Source organism: Aspergillus lentulus, assembly GCF_001445615.1.
Source record: "Aspergillus lentulus DNA, contig: Alt08, strain: IFM 54703, whole genome shotgun sequence".
Lineage (NCBI taxonomy): Eukaryota > Fungi > Ascomycota > Eurotiomycetes > Eurotiales > Aspergillaceae > Aspergillus > Aspergillus lentulus.
In genome coordinates this window covers 4379001-4400329 of record NW_028322118.1, presented here as the reverse complement: position 1 = coordinate 4400329, position 21329 = coordinate 4379001, and the positions used below count along the sequence as shown (strand labels likewise).

The 21329-nt window shown below is 49.8% G+C and overlaps 6 protein-coding genes across 6 annotated transcripts; 2 read left to right on the top strand and 4 right to left on the bottom strand.

Annotated features, from left to right (window-relative positions):
• Window positions 1–235: 235 nt before the first annotated feature.
• On the bottom strand, window positions 236–4919 carry ALT_4615 (putative UDP-glucose:glycoprotein glucosyltransferase; the record flags this gene model as incomplete). Its single annotated transcript, XM_033558989.2, has 5 exons — window positions 236–3106; window positions 3157–3417; window positions 3470–4301; window positions 4362–4715; window positions 4774–4919. The coding sequence occupies 5 exons, from the start codon at window positions 4917–4919 to the stop codon at window positions 236–238; spliced, it is 4464 nt and encodes a 1487-aa protein (XP_033414880.2).
• Window positions 4920–5464: 545 nt separating this feature from the next.
• ALT_4614 (HNH endonuclease signature motif containing protein) lies at window positions 5465–6547 on the bottom strand (the record flags this gene model as incomplete). The annotated part of the gene is made up of 1 exon (XM_033558990.2): window positions 5465–6547. The coding sequence occupies one exon, from the start codon at window positions 6545–6547 to the stop codon at window positions 5465–5467; it is 1083 nt and encodes a 360-aa protein (XP_033414881.2).
• Window positions 6548–7360: 813 nt separating this feature from the next.
• Window positions 7361–8776, bottom strand: ALT_4613 (uncharacterized protein; the record flags this gene model as incomplete). The annotated part of the gene is made up of 2 exons (XM_033558991.2): window positions 7361–8116; window positions 8177–8776. The coding sequence occupies 2 exons, from the start codon at window positions 8774–8776 to the stop codon at window positions 7361–7363; spliced, it is 1356 nt and encodes a 451-aa protein (XP_033414882.1).
• Window positions 8777–14140: 5364 nt separating this feature from the next.
• ALT_4612 (uncharacterized protein) lies at window positions 14141–14755 on the top strand (the record flags this gene model as incomplete). The annotated part of the gene is made up of 1 exon (XM_033558992.2): window positions 14141–14755. One exon carries the CDS (start codon window positions 14141–14143, stop codon window positions 14753–14755), a length of 615 nt encoding a protein of 204 aa, XP_033414883.1.
• Window positions 14756–16121: 1366 nt separating this feature from the next.
• On the top strand, window positions 16122–16912 carry ALT_4611 (ribonuclease P subunit p20 family protein; the record flags this gene model as incomplete). Its single annotated transcript, XM_033558993.1, has 2 exons — window positions 16122–16194; window positions 16260–16912. The coding sequence occupies 2 exons, from the start codon at window positions 16122–16124 to the stop codon at window positions 16910–16912; spliced, it is 726 nt and encodes a 241-aa protein (XP_033414884.1).
• A 1219-nt stretch (window positions 16913–18131) lies between these two features.
• Window positions 18132–20433, bottom strand: ALT_4610 (FHA domain-containing protein; the record flags this gene model as incomplete). Its single annotated transcript, XM_033558994.1, has 2 exons — window positions 18132–19253; window positions 19315–20433. 2 exons carry the CDS (start codon window positions 20431–20433, stop codon window positions 18132–18134), a joined length of 2241 nt encoding a protein of 746 aa, XP_033414885.1.
• Between the last annotated feature and the right edge of the window lie 896 nt (window positions 20434–21329).

The window sequence follows — 21329 nt, the reverse complement described above, 5'->3', positions numbered from 1 at the left end:
TGATGATTTGATTCGTGATAAGGACTTGGATGTACGTTAATTCGGTGTATTGTACGATAAACTCAAAGATCTCGGCTCGACACGCCTAATATATACTGGATAGATGGATAAAAATGTAATCTGGAATGTCTCTAATTCGACATTTCTCTTCTAAGGGCGATCAAGAACCAAAAGTGGGAGCTGCAGGCCTCATTTATATTGAGGTAAGTCCTGATATGAAGCAAGAAGCTGTATACTAGAGTTCATCCTTTTCCCAACCAGACTCCTCGTCTTGGTCTGCAGACTCCGTTTCTTCCTCCTGCTGTCGTCGTTGCTCCAAGGCGACTCTTTCCGCCAATGCTGCAATTTCATCGTCATATTTCGTCCATTCAGGAACCTGTCTTCGGGCCCTGTCCAGTTTGGGCTCCTTCGTTTGCGGGTTATTACATAGATCAATCGTTCTGGCTGTGCTGAGCGACTCGTCAGAGCACCAGGTCTCGCACCACAGCCACTCCTGGGGAAGGCTCTTGATCGGGATGTGATGCTGCATATGGTTCGGCAGGTCTTGGTCGAGATTACTCAGACTGTTGGGATCGGCCGAGAGCATCTGGTACTGTCCGCGAAGACGGTCGCCGGCCGCAAGGGCCCGGAAGCGGTTTAGATCTACCACGTACAGTGCTGAGATGTGATAGGGGAGACCGCGGAGGAAGTTCTTCCAGTATCCTTGCTTCCAGAAGCGGAAGCCTTCCATCTCCTCGCGGGAATCGCACATGGGTGTGAAGCCGTATGGCGCGCCCTCGAGATCTAGGGAGACGAGGTCGTACATATCCGTGCGGACGATTTGATCGGCATCCACGAAGATGACCTTATCTAGTGAAAGCGGGAAAAGGACGTCCAAGAAGAGAATCTTATATCCCCAGATTTCTCTCTGTTTCTCCCGCTGCGCGCGAAGCCAGTGCGGCCATTTGTATGTGACCATTTCGTACGAAAAGCCATATTCTTTCGCCAGATGGGGAAGGAAGGATTTGAACGAAGGCGAGAGGAATTGTTCGATAAACCAGAATTTGACGGTATGCTTGGTGTTTCGCATCACGGAGACCATCATGATGTTCAGCATTCGCTCGTACAAGTGACCACTGGCCACAGAGAAAATGTTGATGTCCGCCTGCTTCTCAGCCAAACCATCTTTAGAACCGACACCTACGCTTGAGAGTACACCCTGAGCGAAGTTGAAGCCCTTAGACACGTAGTCCATCGCTGAGCCTGACTTGACGCCTGTATCTAGGACATCTTCCATCTCCTGGCCCTTCTTATGCGACAGGCGAGGGAATAGAGTCTTCCCTTGGAAGGAGAGAAGTGCAACCTCGTTGTTCTCATCACCCGGTTGTGGACTGTACCCCTGGCCGCCGACACTGTCAAGGTTGAAAATGCGCTGACTGCGGCCAGGTTTAAGGTTGATCTTCCACAGTCCCGGCTGAGCTTTGAACTGGAAATAACCCAAATTCGCCATGATGATAGTATCAGCGAAGTGAGGATTGTCTTCGGTGCCGAGAATTAGTTGAACTCCCCTGGGGGCAGTCTTGACTGTGACATCCCGCGAATGTCCTTCAATCAGGATGTGTTCCAGTGCGTAGATGGCGTCCACATTGGCACCTGGTTTCAGGGAGCTCAATTTGATGTTGTCCAGGTCGTAGATCGATTCCTTAGGAGCAACGAGCCAGGGGGATGGGACGTCCATGCCCAGAGTGAGAAGTGCCTCCACCGGCACGCCAGAAAATGTGGCTGTGGGCCTTGCAAGAGTTCCATCGTCGTTGAACGATGGCTCCGAGTCCAAGACATAGCGATAGAATCGCTTCGTTGGTAGCTCCTGGATCTCATCACGTGGGTTCAGTGCCAATGTGACCCGGACACCGGCTAATTTCGAGAGCACCTTCAAGATTGGCAGCCACCTTTGTGCTGTTTCCGATGTAGGATCAATAGAAGCAGCGATGATGATAGCTGGATCTTCAGAAGTCGAAACAGTTATGACAGACCGCAAATCGTTCCATTTCTTGAACAAATCCATTCTGATGTTGGACATTTGTTCAAAAATGCCCTCAGGGACGTCAGACACAGTCGAAAGAGCTGCAAGAGAACTAAGTTCGGCAAGCGCAAGAGGGCCAGAGAGTTTCGACTCCAAACCAAGATCCTTTGCAGCCTTTGCAACTGGACCTATTCTCCTCGTCTGTTCGTAGGTCAGAAGTCCGTCCAGATCTTCTTTAGATAGCGTCGATCCATCTGGGAGAGGCCCAATCGCTCTGCCGTTGACAACGACGCCGTTCGTTCCAGGCAAAAATCCAAGGCCTCTAGCCAAGGCCTGCTGCGCCTCCCAAAACTGGGACATTTTTTTAGCCTCTGTTTCAGGAAAGTTGGTGATTTTCGCAGTCTTCAAATCGGCTAGAACTCGGGAAGCATCCACTTTGTCTGTCCCCATCAACGAGTTATAGACCAAGATAGATCCGCTTTCCGTCTCTACATCAGGAGCTGGGTTATGAATCAAAACCATCTCCACTTCGCCGTGTGTCTCTCGAAGTTCAAGAGCTTCAACCAGCAACTTCAGGCCGTTCTCGGAGTCAAAGTCCCCGACAACGATCAAGTGCTTACTGTCCAGTGGATCCGTCTCGGATGCAATGCGAAGGGTATCAGCGGACTCTCCCCTAGACTCTGCTAGTTTCGAGATGTCCACAATACGGATATCCTTTGAATCCTCGGGGATTATCAAGGGGTTGCGGCGATCGAATGCTTCCGAGAGGAAAAGTTCGGGAAGCCAGGTATCTTCCTCGATAGATCCATCCACGACTCCTTGTTGGATAGTCTGCAAGTCGCGCCCAACCCTCATACTCATTTCCTGAGGCCAGTTGTCGTCCCGAGGAACGAAGACTCCATTCACCAAGATATATGGCGCGTCGCCCTTGATTGCAAGTCGGTTCTGGTATTGCTTGGTCCGGGAAACCAGAGTCTCAAGCTCACCGCTCTTCAAAATCTCTTCGAATGACCGAGTTTGCTTATTGGGCCGCGGAGTTCGATCCTTGGTGGCATGTTGGAAGGTGGCCTTGTCCGGAGACCCTATCTTCTTCTTGGCTGCGGACTACTTATCATTAGCACACAGACGACCAAATGACACCTGATGCGACATACCTCTTCCAAATACTGGATCAGACTGGCCAGGCCAAAGGTCTCATGGAGATAATGAGCGACTTTGAGTTGCGCGACGGCTCCCGGAGACGAAGCAAGAGGGACCAAACCAAATCGCACTGGGATCTTCCTCTTGACAAACACCTGAAGAGTTTTGACGACTAGCTCCATGTCATCAGAGCTAGTGAGATCCACAGGGGCGACAATATTATGCGCATCACGCCGCACAGCGGGGAGTTGGCCCGGGTACATGGGCTGAAGGTACTGCTCACGGTAAGTACGCTATTCGCACAGGGAACTGAAGGTGGAAGCTTACTGCTGAGAGGTCGTTTGGCCATGATTGGTATTTTGTATCCTTTTCCAGGTTGTTCATCCAGATGATCACGCCGCCGCCCTCAATTGCGTCCCGGTAGTTGTAACGCGGAGGGGAATCCTTCGCCAGTGTCTCTCCGAGGGTCTGATGGCAGAGCAAATCGACAGCTTCCTGAGCAGAAAGTCCAATGCCCCGAAATTTGTCGATTAGTCTTCTTTCGCGACGGAGGTGATCCAAAAGTGAGAATGCATCTATCTGACGAGGATCAATCTGAACGCCATTGATCCACATGACATTGGCGCCTGAAGGAAGCATTCCAAGTCGGCTCGTACGGATATCTTTCAGCAAAGCGGCTGACGCATTGTAGGCCGCAATCTTGGCGGAGTGCTTGGGAAAGTCCTGCGAAATCCTCGCAAGCGTATCCAAGGGGTCTTCACCGTCCATCACATAGCTGACCGTGTTCAGACCGAGGCGGGCCACTTCTGAGGAAGAGAGAGGTCTCAAATCGTCAGGCGATTCTTCCTCCGCGCTGGCCGACTCAGCACTCCCCGAGTCCTTTTGGCTCCTTTTCTCAGCATCACGGTCATCAATCACAATATAATCCGTCCGCTTGAGGGCAAGTTCGACACCATAGCCAGAGACAAAGAGGGGACGAGATATCCAATGCTGAGGCGGTCGGTAGCGCACGCGATACGAGATCTGTCCTTCCTTGGAGAGCGCACTCAAGGTCTGATGGAAATCCCTGAACATGGGGGATGCAATATCCGCATACAGAATGGCCGGTGGAAGCGATATATCGCCTAGCACTCGATCGAAGGGGAGTTCTCGCGGATCTCTGCGCACCATAGTATGTTAGGCACCCGTAAACCCACATTCAAGAACAATAGCAACTCACGACTCTCCCATCACGTCCTGCTGGGCACGCTCCATGCTGGAGGAGCAATACTGTTTACCCTCCGAGTGAACCCATACAGGACATGCCGCATCTTGCGCCGCCATCAAAGAATGTTGGACCGACGCATTATAGAACTGATAGTGCGCAGTGATTCGAGGGGCCGCCGATCGAATCGCCAGAGACAGCTTGAACGACGACAGAAGTTCCGGCGTGCTGAGATGTCCATCATCATAGACGACTTGCAGGAAACGGTCATAAAGCTGCTTTTCTGTGGTGGCGTCGTCAAAGGTTCCCTCCGCGATACGATCGAGTAGGGGGAAGTAGGACGTTGAATTCTCCTCCGCAGCTGTTTCTCTAATTTTATGATAAGCAAGCTATAAGCATACGGAATGGGATGGCTGGGCTTGCTTACAATAACTCTAGAATATACGGTGCTGAATCGAATGATGCTTGTAAAGCAACATTGACAGAGGGGCTTCCACGGACCACAGAGGTCAACGCAGCCAGTACTACAAGGCAAAGCCGCCATGAGGTGACAGAGCCTAAGCCAATAGCCATGATTGAAGCGAGACTTATAATCCACAGCTTCTTTTTCGAACAGTTTATCAAGTTGCTAGTGGAACAGCTGCCGAATAGCAAGCATAACGGGCCGACGGTTCAAGCTCGATGTTGGGTTGCAGGTAGCGTACAGGCAGGTAAAATGGGTAATCTTAATCAGGCATAAAGAGAAGCATTTATCTCCGTCTCAAAGAGAGGAGCCTGTAAGCAAGTTACCTCGTTCGTTACATATCTACAGGATGCTCTTCAGGCCACCTTGCTGAGAGCTCCTACGGGCGGCGCAGCGGCCACTAGCGCAGAACTTCCGTGTAGAAGAAGCTTCCTATTGGCCGGTTATTTCCACCACTTCATGAAACTGCATTGTTTTGTACAAAGTAAGGCAGCTGGGACTGTACCTGCGTTTCTTGAAGTAGAACAGCTTGGCCTCTGACTTGCTATATCCGCAGCATTGAAATCGCTGCATTTTGGTGGCTGTTGTTGCTCTATCGCCTATGCTGTTCATTATGGCCCAGTGCCTTGCAAGGGGTAGCTGAGTTGATCAGTGTCTAAATTCCATCGTTTCCTCCAAGAATATCACCCTTCTTCTTCCTGACAACGTCTGCTTCCGGAGGCGAACTGCGTCTTTTCCCTCGTCTTTGTCCGTTCTGGTGACGCTTGGTCCGGTCGCTTGAGGTTAAGAGAGCCAAGCTGGTAACGGAGAGGAGCTCTCCTACATCTGTACTGCCGTCCCCAGCCATACACGCCCAATCCTCCCTCGCCTCCTCCATAACATTTGCAATTATCTTTCCGCGCCCAGAAGCATGCAGGATGTTCCCGATCGCAGCATGCACGGCCAACAGAATAGGGCTCGGTGGCTGACACCGCTTGCTTTGACTCGTCAAAGTGACCAATCGATCTGCCGGTAGAAAGCCTCTGTACGCCGTAGCAAAGTGCGGAAGCGTTTTGACTCGGTAACTGTTTGGAGTGCTCGTGGCCTCTAATATCAATCTGAAAGCCTTGAATTCGCGATCAAGCGGGAATAACATCATCATCGCGTTATGCTCGCGGTTGATGTCCTCCAATGTGAACTTGAGTCGAGACCGCAGAGCAGGAAAGTATTGGTAGAGGTTTGCCCAGACGTCTGACAACGCCTTCCTCTCGTCTTTGGGGCCTCCTAGTACGGACGGTAGTATGTGTGCGGCTTCTAGAGGACCCGTGAGAGCTTCGTCTAGAGGGTTCGAGTTCTGGTCGTAAGTGCCGGAAATGACGCATTTATTTCCATCTCGCTGAAGGCATTTTTTCCGCAGTCGTTCAAGTACTTTTCGGTAGTCTGGACTAACGAGGTCGATTGTGTCTTCCTCTGCAGAATAAGAAGAGCTGAGTTCAGGGGTGTGGTTCGCGTTGGCTAGGAGAGGCCGAATGAGCCCAATGTCGAGGGTCTCAGCTAGTTCGTGAAGTTCGTCATTAGATTGACAAGCCCAAATATCGTTATAGAGATTTTTCTGTCCGTCGGGTGGCAAGAACATGTAGCAAGTCTCAAGGAGGCGGACCGTGTCATCCTCATCATTGCGAGCTCCGTATCCTTTCAGCTTGGGCCTGAGTTTTGCCTTGACTTCAGGAGACGTAAGGTTATTCGTAGATGATGGCATGGAGATGAGTTATGAGTATTACCACGGTGCGTGTGATGCCCGTTGAGTTGTATTTTGATGACGCAAGAAGAAAAGTGAGAGTCCAGGAATTGAAAGAGAAAGACAAGTGTTTCTCCAGGCCTAAGGGTTTAAATTGAAGAAAGATTTGGAAGATTCACAGCCAGCTGCTCTGGTGCATTCGAGTGTTTTTCGATCGGGGTATACCTGATGCAAGTCTATGTTTTCTACTATTCGGAATACCTCCAAGCAGCAGCTCGAGCTGTAGTATTCCTTACGATCCAAAGACAGAAGTGACCATTATCATTGCTTCATATGGTGGAAACAGATGAATATAGGAAAACAATGACAAGTGGTACGGCTCAGCCATCTTCTCAAGGCAGCATGGCTCCTTCATCTTTAACAGCCAAGGCAAAGGGATGGTAGTACAAGAAATGAGATATTTTGGGCCATCTATCGTTTCTACAAGCTCAGAACGATGTTCGACAACAAGTTTGAATTGATCCTGCCAAATATGGTCATAAAACATGTGTATCATAAGCTGGTAGTCGTGCAACAAGTCTTCTCTAGGTACATTTTGTGCAGTATCAAACGCTTTCCAGACGCCAATCCTCCCATCAAAGACATGCTAAGCCGACCCAGATGCCGAAGACAAAAGCAAAGACAAATACATCCTGAAACTTCATATGAACATTAAAGCCACAAAAAGAGAAAAACAAACTCCGAATACGACCAATACTCCAGACCCACGCTTTTCTCCGTCCCTCCGTTGCTTTTGGAAAGAAAATGCGAGTGCAGTACATATAAATCCAACAATCATCGAGAATCAGAGCTCGATTGTTTTGAATGAGTTCGCTTGCGAGTGGTAGCCTCCCAAATCAGATTCCTGCGCTTCAGTTCATCCGTGTCGAAGTACGATTCTTCATCTGGCGCGTGACTAGGGAGGTTCTCTGGACGGATACTGAGGGCACTTGTAGACCTCATTTTCTTGAGACTTTTGGCCTTTCCAACGTCCCCGAGCTTTCGAAGTTCGCGGGCCAGTCGATCAAGGGCCGAACCACCCGCTTTAAAGGGAGGCTGTTTCTCCGGCGGTGGTGGAAGAGGCTTGTCCAAAATGTCCTCATTACTGTTGCCACTGCGGATCGAAGGTGGGGGAAGCTTGTCGGTCGATCCGAAGCTGATGCCGGAGTCGACTTTCCGACTCTTGTGGCCACGAGGTGCGGGGTCCTCTCGTTCTTCGAAGCTGGAAGGACCGTTCACCAGCCCACACTCGTCGATGATCTCATTGGCAATTCGCAGATACTTGTCCAGGGCTTCCCGAACCAATGGCCATCCATTCGCTTCACCTTCGGGTGCTCCCTGGGTAATCACCTTGTCTAGTATCTGCCTACCGTTGGTCTCAAAAGCAGATATGTATCGGAAAAATCCGTCACGCTGAGATTTGAGGATTTGCGGAGTCAGCTGAGAAGTGGGCGTAACCGTCGCTTCCGTCACAGGAGGGAAGAGCGTGTTCAGCATGGCAATGCAATTGGCCTTGTTGAATGGTGCCAACAACATCTCATTGATCAAGATCTGGCGAACCATGTCAGCAAAGGAAAGTAGTCATCAAGGATAAGAGAGGAACCAGCATACCCAGCGGCGAAGCCCGAGGTAGATCTGAGTGTAGAGAGCTTCAACTCTACGACCTTGAACATTAATCGATTCGATCCATGTGAGGACCCCCGGATATTTCTTTGCTAGCTCGGTCTTTTCCTTGAGGTCGTCGGGATGGATATTCAGTCGCTGTAAGGCAGCCGCAACCTCTCTTCTCCGGCGATTTTCTAGGTCCTTTAGATAGTCCAAGGCGGTCAAGGCTTGAGGAAAATCAACCTCGTCCAATTGAGGAGCGAAACAGCGACGAAGGAAAGAGGTCACGAAACTTGGCGGTAGGGAGCAGGGCTGGGATGGCATTCGAGCAATATGATGAGTCAGCTGTGCCCTGAAGTCCGCAGCCGGATCCAAGATGAAGTCCTGAGAGGAGATGGAGGCTTTGGACGAGCTGGAGGAGCGATTTGAGAAAGCAGTTTCGGGGGTGCGGGTTCCCGAGCTAGGTTGTCTGGTCGGGTTGCAGTTCAGCGCGTACATAGTACGAAGCGGAATCTCGTAGGTTTCAGGATAACGTAGGCAGTGGTCGAAGATCCAGGTCCAGGCAGAGCCATCTAGGCCGCTCGGACGTTCTTCCAAATGTGCCATGTTTGTCGATAAGGAAGAGAATGGAGAGTCAGATGGTCGATTGGAACTCGTTGGAATCCAGAACGAAATCTGTCGGAAAGGAGCGGGTTTTAAAAGGACTGCAGGTCAGGAAATGTCCTGAGTAAATCAACCCCGTACTATACGTTCAGGGGATGTGTGTGCGACGTGATGGAGATGCAGGTAGAAGAGTCAATCCAAATAGTACCGAAAACGCGGATCGCAAAGACGGCTGGTATCACTCGCGTGTAACCTGTGAAACCCGCAACTCCATACCACGAAACTGCACCTCGAAAACAGCAATTGACCAAAGCGGATGAAGGGTTGCTAAACTGGGGAGAGGAGCGCAAGTGAGAAGTGCTATCCCTTGGGTTCCTTCCGGCGTGAGGGGGGGAAAAGCGTCTATAGGAAGGCAAACGGGAGAAGTTCCGGTTTGCTTGATCTCCGCTGGTCAAGTCAATTGATTGAAAGCCGAATTTAACTTTCGTTTCCCTCTGGGTCCTCTTTGTTTCGAGTCCTAATCAAGCTGTTGGAGTACTCGAAAGATGCCGATAAAGATTGGATCAAAAACAGGTGGTGTGCTTTGTATGACGAAGAGTCGATAAACTCGGCGGGGATGCTGTCAAAGCAATAAAGCAAACAGTGATCGAGGATCAGTGCGCTAAAAGAAGCCAAAGAGATTTGGTGCTTTGTATTTTGGATAGATCCAAAACCAAGTCTTGCGAGTCAAAGAATGAATAGAACGGAAATTTTGAGATCCAGCGACGGCGAAGAGTGAGAAGCAACGAATGTGGCGTCAGAACAAAGAATAAGACAGACGCAGACGCAGTCGCGTGGAAGTGAGACAATTACAACAACAACAACAATATTGGAATAATAATATCTATCAATCACCAGTTCCAAAACAACATCATCAAAATAGACTGAAGGAGGGGAAAGAGGAAGAACCAGGAATAAATGGTAACTGCGTTATGGACGGGCTTCCGAGGGAAAATGGGTGGATCGGACTAATAATCCTCATACTAATAAGCAGCGCACTGATCGGGTTCATTAATTATTACAAGGAAGAGCTGATCGAGGCTTCTGGACTCTCTTTGCCGTCCCACTTTTGCCCCTCCCACTGGTCAATAATTACAATCCAGTCGATCAGTTTTACGTGCTAATTGCTTCCTGATTCCTGAACCATCAACTCTTGAGACTTTGACTAACGAATCCTTCGATCTATGTTCCAGTTCCGTAGATTTCGCCTTCGCCTTTCCGCTGTGTGGAAACTGCCAGGTGGATGCTGCCACCCAATGACGATAGTCAATTGCGGTCTGACAGTCTGCTGCTCCGTACTTAGGTACGTATCCATGGATGGATGTAAGGTACGTAAGATAGGAAGCTTTGTTTCTATTCTCAATCACTTGTTTTCGAAGCACGGACAGACTGACATTGACTTGCGGCGCCGCGGCTGATGTACGATGAAACCCGCAGAGCACACACCATCAATGTGACGCAGAAAATCAATCACCTATCTTCTGGCAAACGGAGGAAGCTCTCATGCGTCATATGAACCCTTACAATCGGCGTTCGTTCAGATTTCACATGAAAATAATGAATTTACTAATACTCCGCACTGTGACTACTGTCCAACTCAAAAAAAGTCCAGACTCGATAAATCCAACCCGTTGGAAACATCCTAACGAGGAACCATTCCTGCTAGGGATAAGTCCGTCGTTGTGGTTTATTTGACGGTTTGACCTTGCAGGCTTCCCGACCTTCCGCGCGGACCAGACATCCAGGACGAACAAATCAGGATGGCTGAGTCAATGAAGGTGGATCAAACAACCCCCGTAGGTTGGCGAGCTGCGTGCCGGCCCCAGTGTGCTGGGTTCCGCCAGCATCCTAGCGCGTCGTTGTCCTTTTGTCCGTTCAGGTACCGCCGAGTCGTCGACCTCGTACGTATGTACCTAATTCCTAGGACTCATAACAGCCTAAGACACTACTAGCGTAAGGACGTACTTCCTGCCTCACGCGGCCACGCCTTTCGAGTCCAGGCCCACAATTGGACATCTCCTCTTTTTCCAGTCAACCGAAGTGAGCAGTCAGTTCAATTGCTCGAAATTTCGCCGTGCCGTTGTCTTGCATGATGCGTCAAGCGATCAATCTTGGATTTTGCGTGCGACACGCTGCATTAGGCACGAATCCGGATGTTTCTGAGATTAATTTTCCTCAATTAGCATTACATAGTGCTGCGCGCTGAGACAAGTGTAAAGAACGGCTCCGCAGTTCGATTCCTGCGTACTACTGGTAGGTCGCTGAGTACTGCGTACCTGTCTCAAACCGCCGTATGAGCAGCACTTCGAAATGGTACATTTTCAGTAGTAATACTATTCTGCCTATCGAGTCGGCGGGCGGATGATTGAACACTGGCATCATATTTTATTCCGTACGGAGTACACGAGTCGAATACCGAAAAAATGGCCAACATCGGGCATTTGACCCCCGAGACTGCAGCACCGTTGGATGTCATAGGCCCATAAACTGTAATGCCAAACGTTTATCTTTCATCTTTTGCTGTCGATCACTCTCGACGATCGAGGGATCAACTTCAGCTGATGTCAGTGGCCATGAAAGGAAATCTTTCGGCCCCCATGTTCAGTCAAGCTGCAGGAGACGTTCCGAAACCCAGAGTCCGAAGTTTGAGACTCCTACCGCGACCTTTTGGATTGATCTCATTTCAACCGACAAAGCATTCCAATCCTGCGCAGACACTCCTGTCTGGAGGTCGCTGAAATATTATCCTAGAACGCTCATCGAGACGCAGACGCTCGTGCCAAAGACGACGGGATTTGTGAAGCCTATGTCCTCTTTAGTTTACTGATAACAGCATGCTAACTAAGTTAACTTATGCTCTGCTAGTGACTCAGCAAGTCTGGCATCTCCAGCTTGTCGGACTCGGCCCCTGGACCCCGCTCCAACCGGTTTCTTGGGATCTTAGTCCGTGCCGAAACGGGCATGACGGGACAGCCTTTTATGGTTCTAGTGCGTCTGCCTTGAACGATTAGTTTATCAGGGTTTCAGCCGAAAGTTGAGTTTAGGCAAAGGAGTCGGATATGAGGCAAAGCAGATACATCACGAGTTCAGTATACTTTACAACGTATCAAGGGTGTATCTCAAGTTGAAGATTCATTGTCAGGAAGTAGGTACACAGATCTGACTTTGCGTCTCACTCTAACATTTCTATAATGGTGAATAAGTAATGTCTAAGCAGTCAACAGAGACATAACTGTTCATCATCTATGGATGATTATTTAATGGCCACTTGCTACAGCCATTCCGTCTATATCCAAGTCAAATCTTACTGACATTTGACATTTGGCATTTGACATGCACTAAGCTATGGATGATAAAAGAAAGCTTGCATTATGCTTCAGCTTAGACTGAAGTGAACATCTATCCTTATTGCCGTTGCCCAGCTTTATGACGTCTAGCTAGGCAGTAAATAAATTTTGATGTCTTTCTCCTATATTGTTTGTTTCCCTTTCCATCTTTTCATTCCTCGCCTTCATCTCTTGGTCCTCTCTCGTTTCATGCCCTTGATAGATTTACCTAGTCACCCGCTCACAGGGTGGATGACATCAAGCCCTCTTGGAACGGACACCGGCAATTTTGTGGTTTCGAGGTCCGTCAGCCAGGCTACCTGTCACAGTCCTGCACAGGGTGATGGGGTGCTCTCATGAGGAACAGCTATCACCTTGAAGATGGACTCACACCCGTTCTCTTCAGAACATTGAACCGATTAAGTTGGACCGTGCATCTTAACCATAAATAACTTGATACCACGCCAAGCAGCATGCTGGTCCAAGTGGAGCAATTATGGTTTCACAGGCACTGATCTTCAGGACTTGGTCCTTTGGGCACCAGACCAGGAAGAATGGTGTCAGCTGTGACACATTCATGCTTTGCGTCTTCAAGACCACAAGACTGTTTCAGAAAAGCACAAATGGGCCGAAGGTCTTTAAGGAGTGTCAGCGACACTGAGTAGACCCTATTGACCGAGCTGTAGCGCCTCATGAGAGTGCTTGTCAGAGTGCTTGTCAGAGTGCTTGTCAGAGTGCTTGTCAGAGTGCTTGTCAGAGTGCTTGTCAGAGTGCTTGTCAGAGTGCTTGTCAGAGTGCTTGTCAGAGTGCTTGTCAGAGTGCTTTCGTGAGCTACCATGCCTGCAAGCGCTTAGGGAGCCCTCTGATTGTGTGATCGTTTACATTCGAGACTGGTTGTCAAGTCGGACATCTCGCTAGAATGGGGTAACCTGTCTTGCTAACGAGATCAATGGAGGTGCTGTACACAGTGAAAATTTGACTCTTTCATGGACGTCAAATCGAATTCCAAAATGTAATGTCGATGAAATGCAGAACCAGAGAGAAATGTCATATTTCGAAGGCGAATCAAAGATACCACGAGCATCTTCAAGGCTAAGGTAGATTTCAATACATCCCCCTTGGCGAAAAGGGGAGCTGTAAGGGTGCAAAAGCGACAAGGGAGAAGTTTACGAGGAGGCCGGAAAGTGCTGCCTCAGGCTTCGACAACAGTCTTCTTCCCCGTCCTTCCCAGCTTTCTCTAACATCCGTCTCTGTAAGGAGGGCAGAATTAATATGCATCTGAAAAGACCTCGTATTGGGCTGAACGACTGTGTGACTCCGCAGTGAGTGAATCAATAGCTATCATTTCTAACCATATTGGACAGCCTCACATTGAGCATTATGCTATCATGACTTCATAGTACTTAATAGTGCTCCGTACGCATCCTGAGATGGAAGAGAAATTTTGCCGGCAAACTCAATGCATTATAGCTGGTCAGATCAACCCTTCATCATCTTGATGTTACGACAATTAAGAAGGCCATTTCGTGGGCTTGCATTGACAATACCATTATCATTGTGGATTATTCATGACCGCGCTCGGCAACGGCCGAGTCATGATATCAAGGACTCAAATTGATTACTCGCCACTCTCGAAACACATAGACCATTATCTCAATCAGGGAGGAGAGAGGGTCCACTCCAGTTCGCGGTTGAAGGTCAACAGAGTTGGTGGCTGGCGTCCAGCCCTGCGGGACGCAGCAATTGACAGGAAGATGATCTTCGCGAACCATGGACAGCCACGAAAAGTGGAGTTATACATGATAACCTAAGTGATCGGTCATATCCGGCCTTGTCCTGTTTGAGAAGGAGGCTGTGAAGTTAATAGCTTCATCGATTCTCCTGGACGAAGATATAAAGTCCCTGGTCCCTGCACGACCCGAATCCAGCAACAACTATCATTGATGAAATTCACACCCTTCAATTGAACCTAGGTGAGCTCCAAGAGGAGCATCAAAACGCGATGTCTGGATCACATCGCCCCAATGTCCTCTCTGAGGAAATGGAAGTACTCCCGACTACCGCAGCCTTTTTCCGCCGAGTTTCGCGCATCAATACTCGCATACCTCCTATCGCCAGAAAAGCTGCCGTGCCTTGCAAGGTAGCAAATATGTCCCATGACAAACTGCAACAAGAAACCGCGTCTCCGTCGCCCAATCTGCGTCGTTGCGTCGGCCACACCGCTGTCCTTCGCAAATCGATGGAAGCAACCCAGAAAGAACGCAGACGCCAGATGCACCGTCTGAGTTACTACGAAGACGACGGACCCAACTACGGAGCCAATGCTAGGACCGAGATGGACATTTCTGCCATCCGAGAACAAGTCGCCAGGACAGTCAAGGCGATGATTCGCCGTCGCTCCATCACAGGCACACCTCGTGGCCCTGAATCAGAAAAGGCCAATTCATTGGTGCGTGCATCGTCACGCGAGTCTCACCAGAGCGATACGCTTCAACAAGCAGTGGAAAAGAAGAATAGATTTGCTGCCAAGAGTCGAAAATATGCATCCATGCTTGTGCCTGGGCGCAACATGTTCACCTGCCCCTCTCCCATGTTACATACGAAAGCCGTCTTTTGACCCCCTTCCAATTGTCGTCATATCATATCGTTGAGACTATCCGCGCACATCGACGCGGCTATAACGGCTCTTACGAATTTACGAATTATCTATATATTGGGGAAGCGACTGAGCGAGCAGATGCTGTTAGATACTAGCGACGTTTTTTCATACCTTAGCAATCGATGAATGTCAAGGCTCGGTCCGCGTTAGGTCCGACACAAGACAAAGATAAAACCTTGCTCAAAACTCCCTCATTGTACAGCCAGCAAGACGCTCATGTCTCCCTCTCACCAATCAATCTGATTGTGTCAGTAAGTCATCATCTTAGAAGAGGTAGAACCTTAAAGTTTGCTGGTTGACTTTGCGGACCATTGGATCCGCCGCGTCTATTCTCCACAATACCGATATCAGCAGCACTGTTTATCTCATTGGATGATATCTCGACTGTTCCGTTCGGAATGGCCGGCCCAGCGACCCTGAGTCTTTTGGAGGTTGAATCTGAGTCTGGCCGTGCGACGAAGGATCGCCGGATTCGGATGAGGATAGCGTTTGTGCTTTTAGTGTAGGTTCAACGGTCCTTCAAGTATTCCGTATTGCAGTCAAGTCATCTTGTTTCAAGGCGCTGATAGTCTCTCTTGCTTCACTCGAAAGGCAGGAGAGGCTTGGGCATAAATGATCAGGGACATCAGCAGCTCCCGTCTCCCATCCCATCGATTCTCACCAATCAGACCTGGCGTTATTTCGGGTGATAGGTACCTTAATCTATTTGATCATATCATTCAAGCACCTAGATTCGTAGGCAATGTTCTAGACACGGATGCCATGAGCGGATCCACTCCTGTGGTACTCTCCAAACCTTGAAGAGCAACAGTAAAGCCTTGAATTGCCGCTAGAATCCTGGGTTCTGATCAACCACGTAGAGGCAAATGATGCAGCAGTATGTGTCTTACTTGAATCTTATCAGAATCGCTGCATGTGCACCAAAGACGTGTTGCCGGTGGTGAGATATATAACTCGCAATCGGCTGCACTTTGGATTGATTGTTTGCCGTATTCGACTGTTGCAACACTGTACTTCCGTATTTATATAACCTTGGGTTTTAGAATAGACTTACCAGGATGCTGCAGATAATTACACAAAGTTGATGATATTTCAAGACTCCAACAGCTCGTCGATATCTATAAGCACTTCTATGGACAGCATATCCCTGATTGGCCGGACCAAGGCACCAAGGCACCAACACCGCGAAGTGCCAAGACCAGCGATATGAACTTTTGATCATAGCATCATTCGTAGCATCAGCGTCAGCCATCTAGACACAGCAAGAGACACGGAGTAATAACAAATACACTGGTCAAATAATCAGAGCGTTCCCATAATCAACATGGCAAAACAGCCCCTCGTCAAAACCCTCCAGTTCGAGAAAAAGAACAAAGACATGCTCAAGCTCCCAAAGTGTACTGTACTATCCAGATCAACACCTGACTGAACGAACGAAATCCACTAACAAAACCAACCGCAGACGCTCGCGTCCAAAAACGCCCTATCCCCCACGCCCCCGTCGCATCCCCCTATGCTGGCGCCTCGGTCCCGAAAATCGTCTACGTCTCCACCAAGTCCCCCTTCATGAGCGCCGTCAAACGCGTCCAGAAGCTTCTCCGACAGGCCGAAAAACGCGCCACCGCGGCGGTCAATCTCTCAAGTAGCAAGAGGACGGATCGGCAGAAGCTGGCTGAGGTAGCGCGCGGCCAGGAGCAGCTGAGTAAGGAGGAGGTGTTCGTCAAGGCGACGGGGCGGGCGATCGAGAGGGCGCTGAGCGTTGGGCGGTGGTTCGAGGAGCGGGGGAACGAGTATGCGGTGCGGGTGAAGACGGGGAGCGTGCTTGTCGTGGACGACATCGAGGAAGACGAGGAGGCGAAGCGGAAAGCGATTGAGGAGGCGGAACGGGTTCTGCAGCAGGAGCAAACCCAGGAGGCGAAGAAAGACGACGAGAAAGATGTTGGCCAACCCGCTCCGGATCAGTCTGTCGACGCTCCCGCGCAGCCTGTATCGAAATCAGAAACGAAGAAGAGGAAACGCGCTGCGAATGCTCTGGCCTCGGCCTGTGTGGAGGAGCTACCGGAGACGCGAACGCGATGGGTCAACATGGTTGAAATCGCCGTGGCGCTTAAGTGAACACTCCCGGATATGGCACTGGAAAGGCCCCTTCTCAGATTGCGTATCTCGCCTTAGCCTCGAGTGGCTATAAGTGGCGTCCTCTCTACTTTCCTCCGCAGGGCACGTCTACTGTGATAGACCGAGGAGGATTCATACCGACCTGACCTCCGTCATACCGCCAACCGCATTTATCTCACCGACGCTCTAGTACACATACCCACAACATCATCGCCTCCGCTACCATTCTAGTCAATAGGCCTGATGGTAGCCGAATCAGTCGCAGCCGACCGATATCTAAGTGGCCGTGAAGGGTGATCCTGCTTCAAATGGAAAGAATATGCCATATCCTTCCTATAGGCACTATACCTTGGTATGGCAATTGAAAGCCAGAGTTGCATCAACGTGGTGAGCTATCTCATCAGAGAGATTTGATCATGATTATAGCCCTGGTCTACCGTGGAGGAGATCTTGGATTGAATCTCCCGCGTATAAGCAAGCAACCTGTAATTAGCTACAGGTGAAAATGCTTAATTCAATGGTAAAAGCTATCCACGAGTGCAGTGCAGACTTTTCAACTATTCAGATCGCAATTATAATGCAGACAGAGGAATGCGTAGACTCGCTGTAAAGCTTAATCGTAATCTCGAGAACTGAGATACTGGTGAATTCGTAGAAGTGCAATCAGAAGGATGGGCAATGTATGATTATGCATTCTGAAAAGGGAACTCAAGTCATTCATCGCTTCGCGGAAAATTCAAAGGAAGTGATGCTGCTATGATAGAACTAATACACAGAGGGTGAGCCCTACTCGGCTTGCTGCTGCCCAGAAAAAGAAAGAGACATTAACATGAAATGACGAGAAAACCAACTGCTGCCAGAAAGTCGTAACTGAGCCAACAGGGCGCTAGAACAGGAGGAAATGTGGAAAGGTCCGGTGATGCACGTTATGCAATGTCATAACTGCAGGTCAAAAGAGAGTAAAGAAAACAGCAAACACCAAATACCCCAGCAACCAGTGATAAGAAATGAATCAAGGGCCCGTGACCAGTGTACACGAAGGAAAAGGAGAGAACCAACCCGCCTGTGGGAAGCTAAGTACTCAAGACAAGACAATAGGAAAGGTTAAAAAGAGGGAGGGAAAGGCCGAGGGCCAAACAAGATGATGACGATGTTCATATGCGCTCAACACCATGATTCAAGACGAGGTCCCGAAAGACGAGGAAGACAACCAAGACAATTACTTGTCCATCTTCTGCCACCCGTTCAGGTATGCCATAAGGCCTACCCCTAGAAGTACCACTCCAAGCATCGACGCATACGGGCTGGTCTGTTCCAGAACATCGTGTTTCAAGGGCTGTTTCGCGAACGCCGTGCCAGAACCATTGACGTTGGTATATGACGATGACGGTGTCGTAATTGGATGTGCTTGCTTCTCGACTTCTCCGCCTCCAACATGGCCGGCATCGTCAGTCGCCGGAAGATCGCGAGTAATAGCAATCTCCTGCGCTGCAGATTCGTTGCTTATCTCGCACTTCTCTGCACGCTCACGCCGCAGAGTCTCGATCATCTCCGCCAGGGACTTGCGTGCTTCCACCGTCTCGCTCTCCGCTTTTTCTGCCCTATTTCTAAACATTGCGACTTGCTTCTTCATTTCCTCCATTTCTTCCATCATCATTTCAAGGCGAAGTTGCAAATGATAAGCCTGAGTGTCTGCTAGAGTTTCTGAGGTGGACGATTTGTCTGAGCCCGAGTTAGGAGGCATTTCCGCGTTGGCAGGCTGCTCATGCGCGTGTTTCTCGCTGATCGCCGCATCATCGGACCGAGAACCCATACTCTGTTCGAGCGATTTTCCGTCGATGCCCTTTGCCTGCAGCTCCAGATTTCTGGCCTTCTCCTCCGCAGACTCCCGTGCGTTACGTTCTTGTAGCAATAGAGTCTCCAATTCCTTTACACGGGCACCCTGACTATCCAGCTCCCGCTTGGCGGACGACAATGCCTCGATCAAAGACATAATTTGACTGGACTCACGCGAAACAGGAGAGTTATTTGAACCTAATTTCGGCTTCTCCGTATCCGACCGTTTGAGAGGAGAGAATGCATCCGCACCCGTGCGGGGTGGTGCATCAGGCTTTTCGGGAAGTGGTTGCTGCGGTGGTGGTGCAGGGGGATCTGAGAATCTTGAGAACGAATCGACGCGCGGCATCTTAGGTCTGCCGTTGACTTGACGCGAGACACCGCTGTCTGGTGGCGAGTGCTTTGCTTTCTCTTTTTCTTGGTGACCCGGTTTCGTCAAAGAAGTCAAAAATTCGTCTGTTTGCCGGAGATCTTGTGCTTGCTGCTTTGCCTGTTTCATTTCACTCTAGACGCAAAAAGAATTAGTCGGATGCTACGTTTGGAGGAAAAGCGAGCAACAAACGTACTGTAAGCCGCTTGACAATCTGTTCGATGGAGATTGGAGAATTCCAGTAATTCATCTGACGTTGCTGCTGCAACGCACTGAGTTGACTGCTCGCAGCGCTTTGCGAGCTTCTATTGCTCATCGTGCTCCCGGAGCGCCCTCGGAGATGCGACAGAGGCTGACTGAGCGGGGAAGGGAGAAGACCGTTACCAGAAGCGGGATCCAAATCTCCTAGGGTGAGGTCGAAGATGTTTGGCATGGTCCCATAGATCCCAGCGTGCTCAACTTTAGCGGAGACCTTGTGATGGACGATCGTCTTTTGATCCTCACTGACAATGTCAATCCCCAACTCCAGGGTGTCGTTTTCGCGAAGTTCGTGTGGTTCCGACTCGCGGTTCTCCGGAGACAGGCGCTGGCCATTGACAAAGGTCCCGTTTGACGATTTGACATCTCGAATCCAGATTTTGCCAGTCTTGTCCGCCCATATCTCCGCGTGTTGTCGAGAAAGCACCTTGGAATCGAAGAACCCGTTCACATGGGTAGGAACGGTTTTCGCATTTGTCTGTCGTCCAATTCGCAAAACTTCTGGGTAAAAAGGAACAGTAATCTGCTTCTTGTCAAAGGTGCCATTGATTGGCAGAAGCGTCAATATGGCCGGCGGCTCCCCTGATGGCGCGCTGCCAGCGCGGACGCCATTCTGCTGGGAAGACTGGAGCATGTGCTGCGAGGGAACAATAGACGAAGGCTGATGGAGAGCGGACACGGTCGAAGCAGCACCAGGCCCAGAGGAGAATGCAGGCATCACCTGCGTGCGTGTGGTACTCACTCCAGTTGCCGGTTCAGACTTAGTGCTCGGCCAAATGCTCCGGGAGGACTTTTTCTTCGAAGACCAGGTACCAGATTCAGCGTTGTTACTTTGTACTGCATGAGCGTTTTGTGAACCGGCGACTACGGTGGAGGTGGAGGAGTTTGATCCTAAAGACGACGAGGAGTTGGATCTCTGAATCGTCTTCCGGGGCATAAACATCCGTGAAACTTCGTCGTTCATTGAAGTCAGGGCTCCTTGTCCTCCTTTACCAGAGTCGTACCATCCCAAGCGAGGACCCTCTTGCACACTAGGCGGTGATGCAACAGCAGTCATGGAGAAACGGGCTGGTGCGATAGACAATATCAGAAACTCAATGTGCCAACACCGCCTATCGCATGGGCGCGAAGTCGAGGAGCGAATCGATAAATGTTCGAAATATCAATGATTTATCGGATACCAAGCTCGTTTGCGATTGTTTATGATGAAGACTAATTGATGCTGAAGTATTGCGATGCCCGGGCTTTGATCCCTACCGACTCTGAGGTCACGTTAGCATTGTTTCGATGCCAACATAATCGAAATCGTCTCATTTCCACCAAGAAAGAAGCAAATACACAGTCGGTGAGCCCTGTGTTCAAGAGACGAGATATCAAACCTACCTCTGAAACTGAGATCTGGAGAGCAAAGTTGAGAATAAAGTATGGAAATGAGACACTGGGTGCGTCAAGTCAAGGGAGCCGTGTGATTCTTGGTCCGAGCCGGGGAAGCGACCGGTTGATGAAAGAACGCCGTCCAAGAGGAAGGAAGGAGGCACGAGACGGGACTACCGCCTTATACAGGCTTCTGGACCGTTGAAACAGCAGAAATCTTGACGCACAAAGGCTAAAAGTTCCAGGACAAATTCACATGGGATGCACAAACACCACAGCGGGAGAGGAGGTCAGTTTAGGCCTTTGGACGCCTGAGGCCCTTAATCACGTGACTCCGCACGAGCCATCATGGAACAAGAAGCCGCTTCATAGTGTGTTGGATGTTCTTCAGGGTCACGTGAATCTGACGGAATAGGCCCGCGGCTTTGTAGGTGGAGTGACCCTTCGGAGCTTTGCTGGTTAAGAACAAGCTTGCCTAGCATCAAAGACCTGCGCAAATAGCATTGAGACTCCGGCATCCTACCTTTGATATTTGCTTTACGCGCTTGCTCAATTCAGAAATACAGTATATCTCCTCCC